Source organism: Canis lupus, chromosome 10, assembly GCF_003254725.2.
Source record: "Canis lupus dingo isolate Sandy chromosome 10, ASM325472v2, whole genome shotgun sequence".
Lineage (NCBI taxonomy): Eukaryota > Metazoa > Chordata > Mammalia > Carnivora > Canidae > Canis > Canis lupus.
In genome coordinates this window covers 65,071,246-65,091,977 of record NC_064252.1, presented here as the reverse complement: position 1 = coordinate 65,091,977, position 20,732 = coordinate 65,071,246, and the positions used below count along the sequence as shown (strand labels likewise).

Genomic DNA, 20,732 nt, shown 5'->3' with positions numbered 1-20,732 from the left:
GAAATCATTCTCAAAGTGTGAATAATCTACCCAAACCAAAAAAAAACAAAAAACAAAAAACAAAAAACAACCCCTCTCCCCCCAAAAAACAAATAGAAACATTCAGAAAAACAAACAGGCAGCATTCATATTATTTACATCACTGAGATGCTCCCTATGATCACCCATGTACTCCAGATTTAAGAATACTTAAACTGGATGTTTATGAAAAATATTATGCAGTCATAGTTGACAAAACCTTTTTCTTGAATATAAACATTTGAACTTTAAAAGCCTTTTCGAAATATCTCTGCTGCTAAAAGAACCAAAGTATGAAAGAATGTCTCAATTTTTACTAAGAAATTCAATAGCTCACTTATCATTTTGATGATCTGTGTTATCTTTTAAAAATTCCATTTTTTTCTACGCTTCTATATATGGTGTGTATATAAGTATTTTTTAATAGAACACTGCCTTTCCTCCATGCAAAGACTGGATATTCCCTGGAGTACTTTCACTGAGAACGCTGGCATTTTGGAGTATTTTCATTAATTAAAACTTGTTGAATTTAGACTGACTGACATTTTTGGGGGGTACTACTAGGTTATTCTACATGTACAGCCTACAATAACATTTATTCCTACTTTCCTTACTGTATGTCAGATACATGGGAAATATTTTCAATTTAGCTCAATTTACTATTTTTTTCCAATTTATTACTTAAATACCAAATAGGAATATACACTGTGAAGTTAAAGACTGTTGGAAGTGTACTACTGAAATGATACCAAGTGTACAAGGAAATGCCACATCATGGTAGTATTTCCTGCCAAGTAACAAAAACAAGTTAACGCTTGATTTCTGCTGTTTAGTATACTCAGCAAACAGGAAAATGCAAAACAAAAGGAAAAATCTTCACAAACATGTTTTTCAAACTAAAACCTCTCTTTTGGAAGCAGTATCAGAGCAAAAACTTAACAATGAATAATTAGTCTCAGGGTGCTCTTCTGTTATCTCTACAAAAGTTACTCTAACACCTTCATTATATTCATGTGTGTGATATGGGAAAAGGTTCTCAGTATCAATTATGAAACCTACAGTAAAGAGTAGACTCAAGATCCCAAGGCTTGTGAAACTTGAGTGTGTCAAGGGGACCCATACTTACTTGCTTCAACAGAGGGAATGGACAGACATTACTTTTAAAGGGATCAGATAACCATCTAATTGGAAACATGATGAGCGCTGGCTCCTTCTGGGCAAGGAAGGTAAACAAAAACTCACATATGACCAAATTTTACTTCTCTGTAAATTAAAACTGAATCTCTCTTGTATCCTCTTTGTTATCCTTCTTGGGAAAGAAAAAATATTTATCAAAGGAAGAAAGAAATGACCCCAAAAGACATCCAGTTATTTGGGCAATATTACACCTAACTACCAGGTATACCAGTAAGCAAATTCTCAAATCAGTGGAATGTACATGAACAAACAGAATATCACATTCACCTCAAGTCTTTACTTACTACCTAACTTTTTCTCATGGAGAATGTAAGTTACATGGAAAATTTAAAAGAAAGTTCCATTTATCTTTGTGGTTAGATATTACATTCAATTGCTTTATATATTTTCTTTAATGAAGTAAACCAGGGGTCAGCAAATTTTTTCTATACAGGGCTAGACAGTAAATATTTTCGGCTTTGCACCATCTATAAACATATGTGTCTTGTGTTCCAATGAAATTTTATTTACTAAAACAGCCAGCAGGATAGATTTGTTTCATAGGCCAGTTTGCTGACCTCTGAGGTAGAGCAATAAATAACAAAGATTTAAATAATCAGAACCTACTAACTGAACAGGACCACCCACCATAAGGAGGAACTCTTAACGATTCAACAAGAAAGCAGCTAACAGAATTAACAAAGATTGTGATGAAAAATAAATTTCCTGACATTTTGCTTTAAAAGTATAATTTCCAGCTACCCAAACAACTAGTCTGATGGTAAAAGGGAATCTTCTACGAAGAATTTCTTACTAATATGTTGTTCATGGTTATACATGCCAAATTTCATTTGCTACTAGTTAATTCCAGGAAGTAAACGTATGATGTAATATAATACTTCAATAGAGGACTGTGGACCCAGGGGTGAGACTCAGTTTCTGGATTTATAAACTGAAAATATCAGGGGCAATCTCACAGGGTGGGTAACCAACCACAGGATTAAATACTTGGTACCCAGTGTGTGCCGAGAAAGTGGTAACTTTTTTCACTACTATTGTTATTATACAGGTGGTACATAGAAACACAGTGGGCTACAAAGGAATAAAATAAATGTCAAATCTAGGTTCAAATCTCACTAGAGATGTTTCTCTACCACTATTTAACATTTTTTTTTAAAGATTATTTATTTATTTATTCATTCATGAGACACACACAGAGAGGGAGAGACACAGGCAGAGGGAGAAGCAGGCTCCATGCAGGGAGCCCGATGTGGGACTCGATCCCGGGACTCCAGGATCACGTCCTGGGCTGAAGGCAGGTGCTAAACCACTGAGCCACCCAGGGATCCCCACTGTTTAACATTCTAAATCATTATGAAGGGATCCCTGGGTGGCTCAGCGGTTTAGCGCCTGCCTTTGGCCCAGGGCACGATCCTGGAGTCCCAGGATCAAGTCCCACATCAGGCTCCCGGCATGGAGCCTGCTTCTCCCTCAGCCTTGTCTCTGCCTCTCTCTCTCCCTATGTCTATCATGAATGAATAAATAAAATCTTTAAAAAAAAATCATTATGAAAATACTTGTTTCAATCTATCGATTTCTACCACAGTATAAGAAGAAATGAAATAATCCAAATTTTTGCACCCACCTGAAGATCCTCTTGAATTGGAAAATAAGAACCAATTTAAAAATGTCTATCATTAAGAGCCACTTGTATAAACAGAACCTCTTCCTGCTACTCATTGTGGATTTTATTTTTTATTAAAAAAATTTGTTTTTTTGAGAAAAAGGGGGGGATGGGGCAGAGGGAGAGGGAGAATCATAAGCTGGCTTCAGGCCCAGTCTGGAGCCTGAAATGGGGCTCACCCTCACAACCCTGAGATCATAATCTGAGCCAAAATCAAGAGTTGGATGCTTAACTGGCCACCCAGGCGCCCCTCTTTGTAGATTAGTAAACATTTTGGTTGACACTTTGGCATTCATGACTTAAATTGTGATCACATATAAAATACAAAGTGTAAAATAAATAAATAAAATAAAATACAAAGTGTGTAAACAGCATTGGGTTTAAGAGTGCTTTACTTCCCAAGAAGTGCAATAAAATTACAAGTTCAAAAAATATGATGGAATATAGTCCAAATAACTTGGTAAATAGAACAGGTATAAGAACATAACATAATGCTCAGAAGAAAAATTAACCCACTATAAGAACAGTTTTTCTTGTGACCAAGCAGATAGGTTTCTTTCAAGAAACAGATTTTTTTTTTTAAAGATTTTATTTATTTATTCATGAGAGACACAGACAGAGAGAGGTAGAGACACAGGGAGAGGGAGAAGCAGGCTCCATGCAGGGAGCGTGATGTGGGACTTGATCCCGGGACTCCAGGATCACACCCTGTGCCAAAGGCAGGCACTAAACCACTGATCCACCAGGGATTCCCAGAAACAGATTTTTTAAAAAAAATTTTATTTATTTATGATAGTCACACAGAGAGAGAGAGAGAGGCAGAGACACAGGCAGAGGGAGAAGCAGGCTCCATGCACCGGGAGCCCGACGTGGGACTCGATCCCGGGTCTCCAGGATCGCGCCCTGGGCCAAAGGCAGGCGCCAAAATGCTGCGCGACCCAGGGATCCCAAGAAACAGATTTTCTAAAACAGATAATAATCACACGCTAAATTAAAAAAAATATTACTGTTATTCTGAGCAAAAAATTTAAGCATGAGATATAAGTTATATATCAAAACCATGCTACTGGTAAAAGTTGTTTTAATTATTAAATAATTTTAACTGTTGTATAATATATATAATTTTTCCCTCAACACTATCAGCCACAGTTTAATACATATAACAATTTAAAACCAAATCAGTAATAAAATTAATATTACATCAATACTAGGTTTAACAAAGTGAAATATTATTTAAACTTGGACTTATTCTGTGTATGAATGAAATGGAACTTAATATTACCCTGCTTCTAAGAATTCTTATTTATCTAGCCATAAGAGGCAATCTACTCCTGTTTTTTTTTTTTTTCCACTCCTGGTTTTGATTAAATAGGAACACTACACATTTTTAAACTCCTTATAGCTGATTCAGAAAAAGATGTGAATTAAATAATAATGTTTATTAACATGTTACAGTACATGTGGACTTGCATTAGATGCAAAGTTCTAAAAGACTGTATTTAATATTTGGAATTAATGGTAAAGTTAGACTGGCTACATGAGTTTCCCTAGGCAGATAAGGCAGAACATGTAAAGCAAACCATGTAAGTATAACCCGAATCAGTTCAGGAAAGTGAGAGCCTAAATTCAGTAAAAGATCAAAAGATGTTCTCTGAAACATAGTTAGAAACTGCCAAAGTCTGATATGGTGCATTATATTTTTTATTTAATGCTTACACAGTGCTCACCACATGCCAGGCATTATTCTAAATGCTTTACAAATATTAGCTCATAGAAGAACACAGACAAACCACAGGAGGGAAGTAACAGTCTATATTATCATCCCTTTTTTAGATGAGAAAAATGGAGCACTAAGAGGTTAACTTGCTCCCAGTCAGATGAATATTACATGCTGAATCCTAACCTAGGAAGTATAGCTCCAGAGTCTGTTCTTAAACACTGTATTATGCTGTCATCAAAGCAGTTCTAGGTTAAATTTCTAAAAATTATATGGGACTATGTCTCATTTTGAATCTCCAGTATTAGGTTCCTGTACATAGTTGATACAGAAATGTAAGCTAAATCAGTGTGCACTAGATTAAGAAAAAGAACGAAAGAAAGAAAAAAGCACTTCACTTTTATTTAAGACTGCAGGGGGCATATTTGTTCCACTTATGAAAGTATATCTTATTATAAGCCATCTAACCATTGTTGGATATATTTATATAATTGTAACAAATATAAATAATTGAATCCCTTATGTACTAGGTACTATGCTTGATATTATATATATATACTACTTTATGAATCTTTTTAAAATAAAAAACCCCAAAGATAAATACTATTGTTTCTAGTATAACAAATCAAACTAAAGCTCAGGGAGACTAACCACAGTCTCATGCTGGTCCTGTGCACAGCAAGGATTTGATCCCAAGTCTGAACTCCAAAGCCTACTATTTTCACCAAATCATTCTTTTACCCACTTTTGGTGGTCTTTCAAACATTTGTAGCCATGAGATAAGAGATTCAACTGTTAACTGCTGAGGTGATGACTATACCTAAGAAAGCAATGATTTTATCTAACACTACAATTCATAGTTTTCAACAAAGCAAAATGTACATTTTACTAAAGAGTGCTGCACTGTAAATTAATGAGAAGTTGCCAAGTGCCCACACACTTAGCATACTAAATAGTTAGCTATTTACGGTTACAACCGTAACTGAATAGCAAACTAAATGAAATAATATTCACATTAATTACTTGACTTTTAAATGCCTTTAACTCCAAAGTCATATAGGAAAAGCAGTCGTTAGTTCTCCCTTGAATTTGGACTTAGAGAACTAGTGACTGGTTTAGCTGAATATCAGTTACGTAAACTCAGTCTTGTTCTTCAGTTCACATGTGCATCAAATTCTCAGCCTACGGCAAACAGCAGCACATCTGGCCAGTACACATTGTAAGAACTGGGAGCTGATACATGTAGACTTGAAAGTCAAATACCATTCAAGGCAGATGCCAGAGTCCATTTTATTTTCCCTATTTACGTCCAGTGCTAGGACAAAGAAGGAGGGCACTAGTATTCAGAAGAGTTCCTAATCTGCCAAAACTATTCTGAGAATGGAAACTAGCCCAAAGCAGTAGCTTTCTTCTCAAAATAGTTTGACAGATGAGTATATAGCCAGAAATAGAGGCATTCTCACTCAAATTCTTATTTGCCCACTATTACTTTCTGCCATTCACCATAAACTTCAGTTGGCAACACTATTTCTTTGCACCTTTAAAGACCATTTTCCAAGAAGTTCATTTCTGAGAGGATCCGGTAACTAACATTTGTTGAGCACTTATTATGGTGCGAGACAATGTGGTAAGCACCTTTACATGCACACTTTCATTTTACCTTCAGAATGAGAGATTTTAATAAGTACTATTATTCTCTAAATCTAAGGTTCAGGGAAGTGACTAATACAAGTTAGTGCTGAAACCTGGACCTCAGTCTAGCAGTATGACTCTAGAGTGTTGCTTTTAAGCACTATACTACTGCCAGGGCCCAAGGCCCACATAACTTTAGGGATTTATGAAAATGGTTTTTAATGATGTTATTTATTTATTCATGAGAGACAGAGAGAGAGAGGCAGAGACACAGGCAGAGGGAGAAGCAGGCTCCCCACAGGGAGCCCGATGCAAGACTCGATCCCCAGACCTGGAATCATGCCCTGAGTGAAGGCAGATGCTCAACCGCTGAGTCACCCAGCTGTCCCTATGAAAATGTTTTAAAAATAGGTATTAACATCCTCATCTTTATACCAAGTCACAAAATAGAATTTTAAATATCTTTTAGAGGTAAGTCACATTAAAGTCACATGTGGCCCTAGCTATGTTACTCTCAAGGGTACACTGGCTTTTTTATCTTTCCCAATTTTCTCATTTGTCATAAATTTATTCTCCTACCAGGGTCCTTTATTACCTTGAATGTCTCTATAATAACAGTTACTACTTTTTCAAACCAGATGTGATTTCTGGGAAAGCACAAATGATCTACTACCCAATGGTTAAATTCATCAACGGGGGCAAAGCATCAAGTATGCATTCACTTACACTCATTCTCAGTTCTCTCATATCTCGATGTTTAGAGTAGGAGGTATATAAGCAATCATTTCATTTTACCCACTGATGTAAACAAGTCATATTATCGAGTGCAGAGCTTCCCAGTTGGTAGGTCCCAGTCACAAACAGGTTGCAAATCTCCTGAAACCCTGAAAGCTGTACAGGGACAAATAGCACTCCCTCTTCTGGTGGTTAATTTTATGTGTCAACTTGACTAGGACATGAAGTGCCCCTGCCCAGATGACTGGTCAAACATTATTCTAGATGTATGTGTGTGGAAGTGTTTCTGGATGAGATTATCATTTGAAATGGCAGACTGGGTAAAGCTCATTGTCTTCTCTAATATGGGTGGTCCTCATCTGATCAACTGAAGACAGCTTTAGGACTGTATTTGGGACTTCTTTACCTCCAAAAGACTTGAGCCATCCCTTTTAATAAGTCTCTCTGGTTCTGTTTCTCTGGAGAACCCTAATATACCTCTACTTTATAAATAATTATACTGGAGTATAAAAAGTATATTGAAAATCTCATTAAGTTTTCCAAAGGGGTGCATAAGACTAGCACCTAGGATTCAAGACTCTGGTTCTTATGCCACTCAATTCAGATCTCCTTTAAAGTAGCTTGTATTTACGGCAATTCCTAAAGTTCCTTCAACATGTATCTAGTTAGTTTTTTTCCTTCAGAACAAAAGTTGATTAATGCTAATAATTTTAACACGGATAGCATTAGATTTTGCTCTTAAGTGGAAGTTTAGAAGAAACACAAAATCCACTGGGTAATTTAACCTTCCATTTAATAGGTTACCTTATGCCTTGCCACCATTAAATATTTAGTAAGATATCAAATACAATCTACAATTGTATACTTTATCAAGAGTGACCAACTGTAATATTCACCTGTTCTAAAAAGATGGTTAGCCCCTTCTGTGCAAGTTGTGGGTAAATCTAGTGAAGTATTTTTACCTATTTTGGAACTAGAGACCAGAATTTCTAATTTCCTGAGGGGAAAAATAACAAAAGAAATTGCTATCCAGATACTTCAAGTAAGCAAAGAGCTCTAAGGCCAAAATCTCAATTTCTTTCTTTTTAAAAATTGAGATATAATTGACATATATTAGTTTTAGGTGTACAACGTAACGATTTGATATGTATATACTGCAAAATGATCACAATACACCTATTTAACAGCCATCACCACACATAGTTACAAATTTTTCTTTTCTTGTCAAGAGAACTTTTAAGATCTATATTCTTAGAGATTTTCAGTTATAAAATATAATGTTATTAACTATAGCACCATGCTATACATTACATCCCCTCGTTTATTTTATAACTGGAAGTTTGTATCTTTTGACCACTTAATTTCTTTATTTGGTTGATTACTTCTTTTTTCAGTAATAAGTTCAGGTGTTCATCCACAGAAGGGAAACCTTGCATGTATCTTAGGCAGATGATAAAATAAACAAAGGTAAAAATGTGGAGTTAAGAGTCAGTTTGAGAATGCTGACTTTCTGGTGAACCAAAAATTTAATTTAAAAGTAAAATAAGCCAAAGTATTAATAATTCTCTTCCTTTTTCTTTTTGTGATACTCTTAATTTTTAAGGCTCTCAAAAAAAATCTTCATCTAGTAGCACCTCTCAGTAGCATTATCAAGTAGATAGCTAATAAGAAAAAAAACTACTCCTGGTTCCTTTTCTATAGTCGAGTAATATAAAGAGATTACTTACCAATTACCTACATTCTCAAATAACATCCACAGCAATATTTTAAAAATTTTACAAAAGCTCAGAGTTAAATGTAGTACGTACAATATTAACTTCCTTTACCATACATGTACGAACAAGTAATCTTAGTTATTTCAATCAGATTTCCTTTCTGGAATATTAACAGGTAGAAGGAAGGGAGGGAGAGCAGGAGGGAGGAAAGAAGGAAAGAAAAGGGAGGAAAGAAGGAAAGAAAAGAAAGGAAGGAAGGAAGAAAAGAAAGGAAGAAAGGAAAGGAAGGAAGAAAGAAATCAGTTAAAACTACATACATAATGGTCTTTTGGAAAAGAGGACTGCTTCGAAATTAAGGAGGATTTTTTTAAATCATCTTTTTGTTTTGAATCTTAGCCTAAAAACCGAAGAACAGCTTGGACCTCTTTTCCAATTTGTTCAACAGAGATACCACTACTTGTTTTCCTCTACAATTTATGAGAATGTTAACAAGAAAATAAAATATATTGATCCCTGTGTTCTCAGAAAACAATGTTCACTGAAAGGGAAGAAGATTTCGCAGTACATGGTCATGTATGGTTTTATATCAAGGCTTGAACTCTCTGAGGCTTGCTAGACCCACATTTAAGAAGTAGTTTGACTAAGAACATTTTACAAGTTTGGAAGATTTCTTTTTGGTTGACTTCTCACTAAGTAATAAGTTATTACAATAAAGCTGCAATAAAACTGTCTCTTGATCCAAGGAAGACATATTTTATTAAAATATTAAGATATCCTTTTGGTAGCCAGAAAAAAAGAAAGTACTAAAAAACAGAGACCCAGACAACGTTATAGTGAGAAATAGAAATCTGAAATGACAACTGCACTCATTTCTTGAAACAGAATTGTTTCCCATGTTTGTTAAATGAATTAACTAAGCTATGAATTCTGAAAGACTCACAACATTCTGCCAAAGCCGAATTTGGACAAAAGGACTTGAAGATACTCTGTTCAGGACAGAATTGTTACATTCAGGTAAAATTTAAAAGGAAAAAATCATTCTAAATTCCACCATTAAAAACTTAATGTTCACTGTCATTAGGGGCACCTCGGTGGCTCAGTTGGTTAAGTGTCCAACTCTTGATTTCAGCTCAGGTCTTGATCTCAGGGTCCTCAGATCGAGCTCTGTGTCGCGCTCTGTACTTAGTGGGGGGTCTGCTTCTCTCTCTCCCTCTCTCCACCCTGCCTCTGCCCCTCACCATGCTTGTGCATGCTCTCTACAATAAATCAATCTTAAAAAAAAAAAAAAAAAAAAAAAGAGGATTTCTGTTCTGTCCCCAACACTGTAGCAAGCAGATGAAACATTTTAGGAAAAATGCTAGTAAATCTAATCCTCTCCTAGGGGACTTAGATTAATGTATTTTTCCAGCATGTTTGGGAAAAGGAAGAAACTGCAGGCCACAAGCCTCTTTCACAACAGCAGAATAAGAACGAATATCACTTCCAACTCGTCATTTACCGAGTAGGGGCTTACCCATTTCCGTACCTCAACTTCCTTCTAAACTTATCTTCCAGCCCCTTCTAACAATTTCTCCTTTCCAAAATCCATCTCTAAGTTCTGCTCATTTCCCAAATCTATTCAGCAAAAATAAAAGTCTAAGGACTGAGCCAAACAAATCTTGGGAAGTCTTAATGTATCTTGCCACATCCACACAATTTTTGCTTTATCTTTACAAAATAGAATCATACTACAAAATTCTTATTTTTCAGTGGATTTTTTCATTCACTTTAAAATTTCCTGTCATTTTGTCTTCACAAAAGTCCCTTGAAGTGGATATTATCTCTCTCTCTCTCTCTTTTTTTTTTTTTTACAAACACCTGAGCTCAGAAGTAACTTACAAAATCATAAAGCTTATAAGAGGCTGAGTCAAGATTTGAACTCAGATTTGTAAGGTTATACAAAGCTTATATACTTTATTACCTCTTATACCCAGTTATCAAATTATAAATAACTTTAATCAACTTGTGTAATGCAAAAAAGTCCTTTTTGAAGTGGTCATACTTTTAAAAATTTATTATCTCATGATGTTACAAGTTCTAGGGCTATAAATTAAAGATCATTCAATACCAGTGTCACCTTACTAAGATGAAACTAAATAGGGAAAGGATTAGGTCAAAATCAACCATCAACAGTCTTGGCTTTGCATTATATAATTAGTTTACTCCTTGTTTAAAACTGAAAGCTTCTACTTCAATAATTAATTAATCAACAGGAATAATACACATTAGCCAAACCATATAATAACTGAATTAGCAAATTAAGCTGTTCAGACACTCAAAGTCAAATGAAAAGTGATTAGCTGTATATACCACCTGATAATATCATAATAATATCTTCATGTATCAAAGCAACGATGTATAACCATTTCAATTAACATCCAGACTTTGGAAATACTTCCAACTGAAAATGGTTTGCTTAGCAAAAGATAAATGGAAGAATTTGCAGACTCTGATTTTGTCCTCAGGATCTTTAAAAAAAGCTGGTGAGACAAGTGTTCCTTCTATCAACTGTCAATGCAAAGCAGTAATGTTCTAGGGAGTGCTCTTTTTAACACCTCTGGGGTTGAGGAAACGTTAGGTTTAGCACAGGGTACAATTCATGACTGTGGAACAGCCTGGATATCAAAATATATCTCTAGGGGCTACTTTAGGTCAGAATAAATCTTGATGAATCGTCTCTGAAAGAGTCTGGAACAGAAAAGGATAAAGTACAGGTGCTGGAGGATAAAAATATTCTCCCTGACATACCTACTCCCCAAAAAGTGTGAACAAAAATGTACGTTTGTAAGAAACTATAAGCAAATAAATACAGCCACAGTAAGTCAACCTATGACTGTTTCTTGTTCTAGGTCTAACCCTTGATCCTTCTCAAACTCTCATCCTAGGTCTTTAGTCATTGTCAAATTATGAAATCCAAATCTGCTTTGCTCAAATTCTCTTTCTGTCCTTCAATTCCCTACAGCCTTCAGCACAGGCTGAGGTTTAAAATTCTGCTTGTTCTGTCCTGCACTCAAAACTGTACTTTAGGGGCACCTGGGTAGCTGAGTCAGCAGAGCCCCTCTTTGGTCAGGCTCTGCAGGGAGTCTGTTGAGGATTCTTTCCCTCTCTCCCTCTTCCCCTGCTCCTCCCCAGCTGGTGCACGTCAATTCTCTCTCTCTCTCTCTCTCTCATTCTCTCAAATCAATCAATCAATCTTCAAAAAATGGAAACTTGATTCTAATTTCCTAGGTCTCTTGGTGGGCAAAATTAAGAGACATTATTTCTGAAACTTAAAAAAAAATCTTCTACATCTCGCTTTAATCTTTCTTAAATGACTGTAAAGGTAAAAACTGAAGGATTCATTGGAATAATTAGCTAATGAATGAATTTTTTACATAAGTGGTATTTATGTTAATCAAAAAGCAAGCTGATGGATTTCTGTAAGTACTAAATTCACTGAGATAAAGAAAAACCTTACCAAGCATTACTTACTATAGGATTGTCTATTGAAAGTTTACCAAAGGGTTGTGAAAAATATAATCTACAAACCAAGCATTATGAGACTCCTTCAATAGGTACCCACCCAATTTAAAAATACTTTCTGAAAAGCCTCTACAGCAATTAATATGTCATACAAAATAGAGTATCAGTAAATACCTGAACTGAAGTGGCTGTTTCCTGTAAATGGCCACCAGCAACTGCTCCTTTGGAAGCTGCTGAAGGGACACTGTGCATTTTGGGGGTTCCTGGAGTATCAATCTTTTCATCTGTCCTATGTGACTGCCAAGCTTCCTTTCGATGGTGCGATTCAGTAGCCTGGTCTCCAAAAGCAGCCCAAGAACAACTATCTTTTTGTCCATCCTCAAAAGCATTCCAATCTACAACCTGGCTAGGCCCAGCTGAACTGAAGTCTGCAAAATCATCAGAGTCTTGAAAAGCACTGCAGTCATCTTGAATATTTGGCACAGAATCAAAATCTCCAAATTCACCTTCTTGCCCAATTTCCAGTTTTGAAATAGGATCAGTGCCTGTTCCAGTAGACTTTCCTCTCAATTTACATTCCTCTGATAAACTATCAGAAGTCTGTTTTAGGTCGGATTCAGTAAATATAATTTCATCTTGGCAAGAAACAGCATTTGTATCCCCAAATTCTCCAAAGTCATCACCTGGTTCACTAAAATGTGGAAAGTGCTCTGAGGACTCTTCAAAAGTGATATCGCTCATTGAATCTTGAGTACCAGTAACGAAAGGTGGAGTTGCGCCACTGGCTGTGCCAAAGTCCCCAAACTCATCCTCGTTAGTATCATTGCAAGTCACAAAATCATTACTACTGTCACCATTTTTTACACTTATAGAATCATCCAGAACACTTTCTTCTGTGGGATCAATACTGGGGCTTTGGGAATAAGTAAACTTTTTACTTTCTTCTTTGGAAGAACCAACTTCATCATCGGCATCAGAAGTTTTAATAGAATCCATACACAGGTCAGCACACTTTGAAGTAAATAAATCAAGTTTTTCCTCAGTTTTATACTCGTCTTCTCTTATGCTGGCTTCTAAATTATCAGCTGAGTCTGCCAAACTCCAAGGCTTTGACTGAACACTTGATTTTAAAAATTCATCCTGTTGCAATGTTGGAAGGCGTTGCTTTTCAGTACTGAAACCTCTGGTACTCATTCTGTTTATTTCTGAGACACAAACCTGATCCTCTCCATCAATGTCTCCTTTTTCGTCAAAACTTCTACCCAAAGACATTGCTTTTACAGAATTAAGTTCACTGACTCTATTAATTTTATTGTTTTCCTGAATGGTTAATGCTTCTTTATCATTCAAAATTTCACATCCTATTTCTTCTAGTTGTATCCTTTCCTTTTTGGAAAATGTGGCAAAATCTGCAAATTCCTCAGCAGGACTAGGTACACAGTCTAAGTTATACTCAGTACTATGAGTGCTAAGAGGCTTTCTTCCTTTTGAATCAGCTACAATGTCCAGATCATCTGTTCCCTGAGGATTTACAGTTTCCAGTACTGCAAACCCATTTGTCAGAATCTCCAGACAAGGAGGCTTTTCACCATTGCAGCTCTCTAACTGCTTGTTTTGATGAACAATGTTCATATCAGTTCTAAAATCTCCTGGAGAGAAACTTTCAGGCGTTCCAACATTCTGTCTCTGCTTCACTATAGTATTTAAATCTTCTGGACTTTCTATGCCATCAATGGAAGTATCTAAAGTTTTAGATGAAATTATTTCTTTGCTGGTGGTAGAAAGTAAAACATCAGACTGTCCTTCCACAGGAGGAGAAAGTTCAGCTCTGATTTCTTTATCATTACCATTTTTAATGGACTTAAAGCTAGTAAGGCTATCTACATTTTCTGAGAAATCATGAATTGGCATAAAATGGTTTGAAGGTACAAACTCTTCCTTGGGACGAGTATAATCTGGTGTATCAAAATCAACAAACCCTACACCAGAAGGGCTCACTTCTGAAAACCCACCAAATTCCCCAAATTCATCATCATCGTCATCCTCGGCTCCATTGTCTAGTGGTGGTGGGGATGAAGAGTACATTCGAATGATGTCTGGCTCCATTGTTCAATTGCTTTCAAATGATTAATTTACACCTGGAAAAAAAAAACAGATTTTTTTTTTTTTGGAGGGAACAGATTATATACAGTAAGGTCTTTCAAAATTGTCTCAAAGCTATTTCAAAACAATGCAAATTACAGTGCTCTGTTTGTATCCTTTAAATTATTTTTCTCTTAGGTGAGATTACACAGTTATAATGGCAAAAAAAAAAAAAAAAAAAAAAAATCTTTCTTCCAGGGCACGTTTCCAAGAACAGTGGTATTACATTACTGAATTTGAGGTTTCCAAAAATTTTTGAGTAAACACAAAAGTGTATCTACAAAATTCTCTCTTGGGGCACTTGCTTGTTCTCTGGAGTTCTCTTTCCAGTCTACAGAGGATTCAGGGTCTGTCTTATGGATTTATATGAGTTCTTTATAAATAAGACATGAAAATAAATTTTATCTCTAATAATTGCTACAAATATATTCCTCACCTTGCTGTTCAATGTTTATTTCTGACCCATTTTTTTAATAGACTTTTTAGAGCAGTTTTAGGTTCACTAAAAATTGAGCAGAAGGTACAGTGAATTCCTATATCTTCCCTAACCCTATTCATGCACAGCCTCCTCTATTATGGACTCCTACACCAGAGTGGTGTATTTGTTACAACTGATGAACCTACACTGACACACATCATTATCACCCAAAGTCCATAGTTTATGTTAGGGTTTGCTCTTGGCGTTGTACATTCTATGGGTAAGGGCAAATGCATCATATGTATCCACCATTACATTATCACAGAGAGTAATTTCAATGCCCTAAAAACCTTCTGTTCTACCCATTATATTCTTCTCTCTCCCCTGCCCCTGGCAACCACTGATCTTTTTACTGTCTCCATAGTTTTGCCTTTTTTGGGGATATCATATAATTGGAATCATATAGTCTGTCACATAGTATGTAGCCTGTACATACTATATGATTGGTTCTCTCACTTAGTAACATGTATCCAAGCTTCCTCCATGTCTTTTCATGGTTGATAGCTCATTTCTTTCTAGCACTGAATAATATTCTGTTGTCTGGATGTACCCCAGTTTATTTAATTTTTTAAAATAATTTTCAATATTGAAACCATTTCTGACTTGAAGTTACAAAAACAGTAGAGAGTTCTCATGTATATTCCATCCAGTTTTCCACAACGATAATATGGTAAATAACGATAGTACATAACCAATCCAGAAAAGTGACATCAGTACAACACTATTAACTCAGGTACAGACCTTATTTAGATTTCACCAGTTTTGTGTGTAATTCTATGAAATTTTATCACATGTGCAGATTAGATTCAAATAACCAAGACTATAATTGAGATAAGCACTGCCTGCAAAAATAGTTCAGTAATATTCATCAATATAAAGAAACTCTGTTGTTACCTCTCAATATTCACACCCTCCTCTAAGCCCTAACTCCTGCCAGCCACTGATCTATTATCCATTATTATAATTTTGCTACTTCACAAGTATTATGTAAATGGAATTATATAATACGTAATTCTTTGAAGTTGGTTTTTCTTCACTCGACTTAATGCCCTTGAGATCCATCCATGTTGTTACATGTCAAGAGTTTTCTTTTTTTGTTGCCAAGGAGTACTGTTATAAAAGGGCTCACAGTTTCTCTGTTCACTCACTGTAGGGCATTTGGATTGTTTCTAATTACAAATAATTACAAATATAGCTGCTATCAATATTTGTATACAGATTGTTATCTGATCATGAGGTTTTATTTCTCTAAGATAAATTCCCTGGGGTGCAAATGCTCAGTTACACCTAAGTGTAAGTTTAACTTTATAAGAAACTGCCAAACTATTTTCTAAAGTTAATTTGTAAGAGATCAAATCAACTTTCCATTAGTAATTTTCATTATTTTGCTTTCATATAAACTTGAGATTTAATAAATATACAATTTTATTTTTTTCTACCTCAGGTGGTTTCTTTGCATTTAGTTTTTTTTAATAATTTATTTTGATATATGATCTAAAGCAAAGGTCTAAGCATTTTTTTCTTTTAAATGGCCAAGCAATTGTCATAATCCCATTTACTGAGTAATCCTTTCCATACCCATTAGTCTATGATATCTGCTTTCTATATACACTTAACTCTTAAATGGAATCTGTGTCTGGGCTATCCTGTTTCTTTGTACTAAATAGTCAAAAGGGCCACAAGACAGATTTACATTAGAAGCAAAGGAGAATAAACAACAGAAGTCTTAGAACAAAACCAGCCCATAAATTGATAGTTCCAATGAACTGAAGCCCAATGAATATTTCCTGCAATTCACATTTGTAAAATTAGATACACGAGGAAAATATTTTACTACAAAATTCAACCAGTTTTGTAAGCTCAACAAAACAACCACTTCTAACTCTCAGAACAAAATTTCGTAAGATCTTCCAGCTTTAGGGAGAAGATACCTTAGAAACTACTTAACTTAATTAGATATGAGGAAAATGAAGCCTACTGATAAGCAACTTTCCCAAAGGTCATACAGCTGGTTAGTAGAGAATGACTTCAGAATTTTGAAAAGGATTTTTGAGGTCAATGACTGGTCAGTCACTGAGAGTTATTTGAAAGAAATTGAATAAATCACAAGAAAAGAAAAAGACTCCATTGTAATATATCTATTTTAAACTGTCTTCCTTACAAAACCAGCATCATAAATAAGAAAATTATGGCTTTACTTCTGAGATACCTTTTCTGCTGATTTAAAGAGAAAAGGAAAAAAAAATAGTAAAAGATACATATAAACCCTACTTTCCTCCTTTGTCCAGAGTCCTGATAACCCCTTACAATGCTTATACAAGGCAATTTGGCCTCTAAAAGTTTCCCTGATTATGAAGTTCCTATTATTTAAAAATACTGATTGTTAATGAGAGTGTGGAGAAAAGGACATTTGCACACACATACTGCTGTGGATGTGTAAATTGTTAGAAGGCTTCCAGAAGGCAATCTGGCTATATTATACAAACTGTGTATGGTTTTTTTTTAAAGATTTTATTTATTTATTCATGAGAGACAGAGAGAGGGGCAGAGATACACGCAGAGGGAGAAGCAGACTCCCTGTTGAGCAGGGAGCCCAATGCAGGACTTGATCCCAGGACCCTGGAATCACACCCTGAGCCGAAGGCAGATGCTCAACCACTGCCACCCAGGCATCCCTGTTTTTTTTTTTTTTTTCTTAAAAGTAAAACAAAAATGTTCCAAAGGGATTATTTAAACAAATTACGCTTTGTCCTCCCAATAGGATGCCATGTAGCCATTAATATCATGATTACTCTTTTTTAAATTTAAAAGCATTCATAATGATACCAACATGTCAAAAGGACACAAAAGCCAGCTTGAAGGGATTCCTAGTGGTAAAATCGGTGACAATTTGAGCATCAAAATAAAGATAATATTGGATTATAATCCACCAAATAAAAGAATCAACTATCAGTCCTCAGATACAAACATGTAAGATACTGCAGTTTCAAAATATCTCCCCACAACATACTCAATTACAAAGGAACAAAGTGTAACTTTACAGTGGTGAAGGCTGACACTTCATCAAATGATCAAAGTGAACATGATTAGTAATGGGAATACTGAAATCATGTATCACCTGACAAGATGTAACAAGAACACAGGATCACTCCTGCAATATTCCTGACCAAAATACACAACCTGAATTTATTCATGAGGAAACTTCAGACAAATTCAAATTGAGACACAGTCTACAAAACAACTGGCCTGTAATCTTCAGAAGTATCAATGTCATGAAAATTAAGGAAAGACTTAAAAACTCTTCCAAATTGAAGATGACTAGAGACATGACAAGTAAATTCAACACATAATTTTCAACTGGCTTCCCTTTCTGTACAGGTCATTATTGGGACGACTGTGAAATCTGAATAGAGTCCAAGGAGCAACGTGTTGATGCTAATTTCTTGATTTTGAGGGTAGTATGGTGGTCACGTAAGAGAGTGTCTTTGGTTGTCAGAAATGCACACTGAAATACTTGGGAGAGATGAGACATCAGGTTGGTAACAGTCTCAAATTATTCTGGAAAAACACTTATTTGTACTGAACTTGCAACTTTTCTATGTTTATGATCATCTCAAAATGAAAATTAAAAAATTAAAAGTATTCAAGGAGATTTATGTTTGCATTTAAATATGCATGTTGTATAATAAATACATGTTACTTATAAAGTATCTTCTTTTTAAATTTTTTGGCAAAGTATACATAAAAATTCCTATTTAAAAAATTTAAAAATGAAAAAAAAATTAAAAATGTACTATTCTAACCATTTTTTAGTGTACAGTTCAGTGGCATTGAGTACATTCACATTGTTGTACAACCATCACCACCATCCATCTTTAGAAATCTTTGTCTTCCAAAATATTAAAATATTTTCTGTACTCATGTTTTTAAAAGACTGATTGATTGATGAGACAGAGAGAGAGAGAGAGAGAGAACAAAAGGGAGAAAGAACCTGAAGCAGACTTTGCATTGAGCATGGAGCCCGACATGTGGCTTGAGCCCACAACCATGAGATCATGACCCGAGTTAAAACCAAGATCAGACACTAAACCAACTAAGCCGCCCAGGTACCTGTTTTCTGTACTCATTAAACAATAACTCCCCATAACTCCCCATTCTCCCACCTCCCAGATCCTGCAACCAGCATTGTTTTTTCTCCACGAATTGGACTGCTCTAGAGTACCTCATATAAGTGGAATTACACAATAGATATCCTTTTGTGACTGGCTTATTTCACTTAGCATAATGTCCTCAAGGTTCATATATTTTGTGTAGCATGTGTCAGAATTTCATCCTTTTCAAGGCTGAATATTATTCCATTGTATGTATATACTATCATCTGTTGATAGACAGTTGGGTTACTTCTACCTTTTGGCTGTTGTGAATAACGTTGTTGAACACAGGTGTACAATATACCTTATTTTTTTTGACTCTTTGTTTTGAAACAATAATAGATTAGCATAAAGTTGCAAAAATAACAGACACCATATGTATAGCCTTCATCTAGCTCCCCCTAATGGTGAATCTTATATAGCTCTAGGACAATAGCAAACCTGGAAACTGACCTTGTTGAAACATTACTATTACCTAGACTGCAGTCCTTATTCAGTCTTCACCTTAAAAAAAAAAGAAAAAAAAAAAAAAGCTTTTGTGTGTAGTTCTGTTTAACTTGATCCCATGTACAAATCTTTGTTTTTTTTGTTTTTTTTTTTTTTATTTATTTATGATAGTCACACACACAGAGAGAGAGAGAGGCAGAGACACAGGCAGAGGGAGAAGCAGGCTCCATGCACCGGGAGCCCGACGTGGGATTCGATCCCAGGTATCCAGGATCGCGCCCTGGGCCAAAGGCAGGCGCCAAACCGCTGCGCCACCCAGGGATCCCCAAATCTTTGTAACTACAATTATCAAGATACAGAATTGCTCCTTCTCCCCCACCCTATCCCTGGCCAACCACTGATCTATTTTCTGTCTGCATAGTTCTGTCATTTCAAAAGTGTTATGTAAATGAAATTATACAGTATGCAACTTCTTGAAGTTGACTTTTTTCACTAAATATAATGCCCTTACGGTCCATCCTGGTTATTACATGTATCAATAGGTCAATTATTTTTATGGCTAACTAGTATTCTATAGTACAGATATACCAGTTTGTTCTCTCACTCATCAACTGAATGACATATGGGTTATTTCCTATACTTTATTATTTTAAGTAGTACCTAAACTTTACATAAACATAACCTTAATATATGTACCAATAGTATATTTAAATAGTATACATATTAAAGATGCTAACAACATTTATGTACAGGTTTTTGTATTTCTGAATCAGCAACTTTATAATCACACCAACAATACAAAAAATAGTCCTTCCTGCCACATCTTGACAAAGTATTCTCTTTCTCCTTCTAGATACAATAGGCTCTGTCAGCCTCCCTGACTATGAACATTTCCTTATTTCTCTAAACTGTGTCACATACTGATGGGAAGAACTTGGGCTACAGATTCCCTTCCTGCAGGTCTTGCCTTTGGTCCAATTCATCCTTCAACGATTTAAGAGAATGTCACTCTCAAGTTTCAGTCAAGAATGCCAACCAGCCAGTGTGGAGGAGGCTTGGAACTTTTCAGAAAATTCTTCAGTGTCCAGGGCAACTCAGTAAAATTTTTTAGTTGAAGTATTATTTGTTAATTGAAGTATTTGATGAATTCGCATACTAAGTTTGACTTAGACAAATCTACTTCTTTTTTTTTTTTAACAGAAAATATGGACTTTAAATAGCTATTCTTACTTAACCGGAATAAGAGATAGATGAGCTACCTTAATACTGTGCCTGGCACACAGCAACTTTAATGTCTCTTCAGCTGTCTTAATGGACTCTTACTTCATACCACAAG

General features: G+C 35.4%; 1 protein-coding gene across 7 annotated transcripts in view; it reads right to left on the bottom strand.

Annotated features, from left to right (window-relative positions):
• The window catches only part of AFTPH (aftiphilin), a 66,838-nt gene that overhangs the window by 25,738 nt on the left and 20,368 nt on the right, over window positions 1-20,732 (bottom strand). For 4 of the 7 annotated variants that reach the window (XR_003144954.3, XM_025469362.3, XM_025469329.3 and 1 more), the window contains one exon: window positions 12,353-14,316. Coding sequence is in view for 6 of the 7 variants with exons in the window: in XM_025469362.3 (XP_025325147.1) it covers window positions 12,353-14,284 (1,932 nt within the window). In the remaining variant the exon portion in view is untranslated. Of the gene's footprint in view, window positions 1-12,352; window positions 14,317-19,402; window positions 19,454-20,317; window positions 20,472-20,732 lie in introns of those variants that run through there. The other 3 variants (XM_025469353.3, XM_025469338.3, XM_025469341.3) reach the window with 3 other exon arrangements.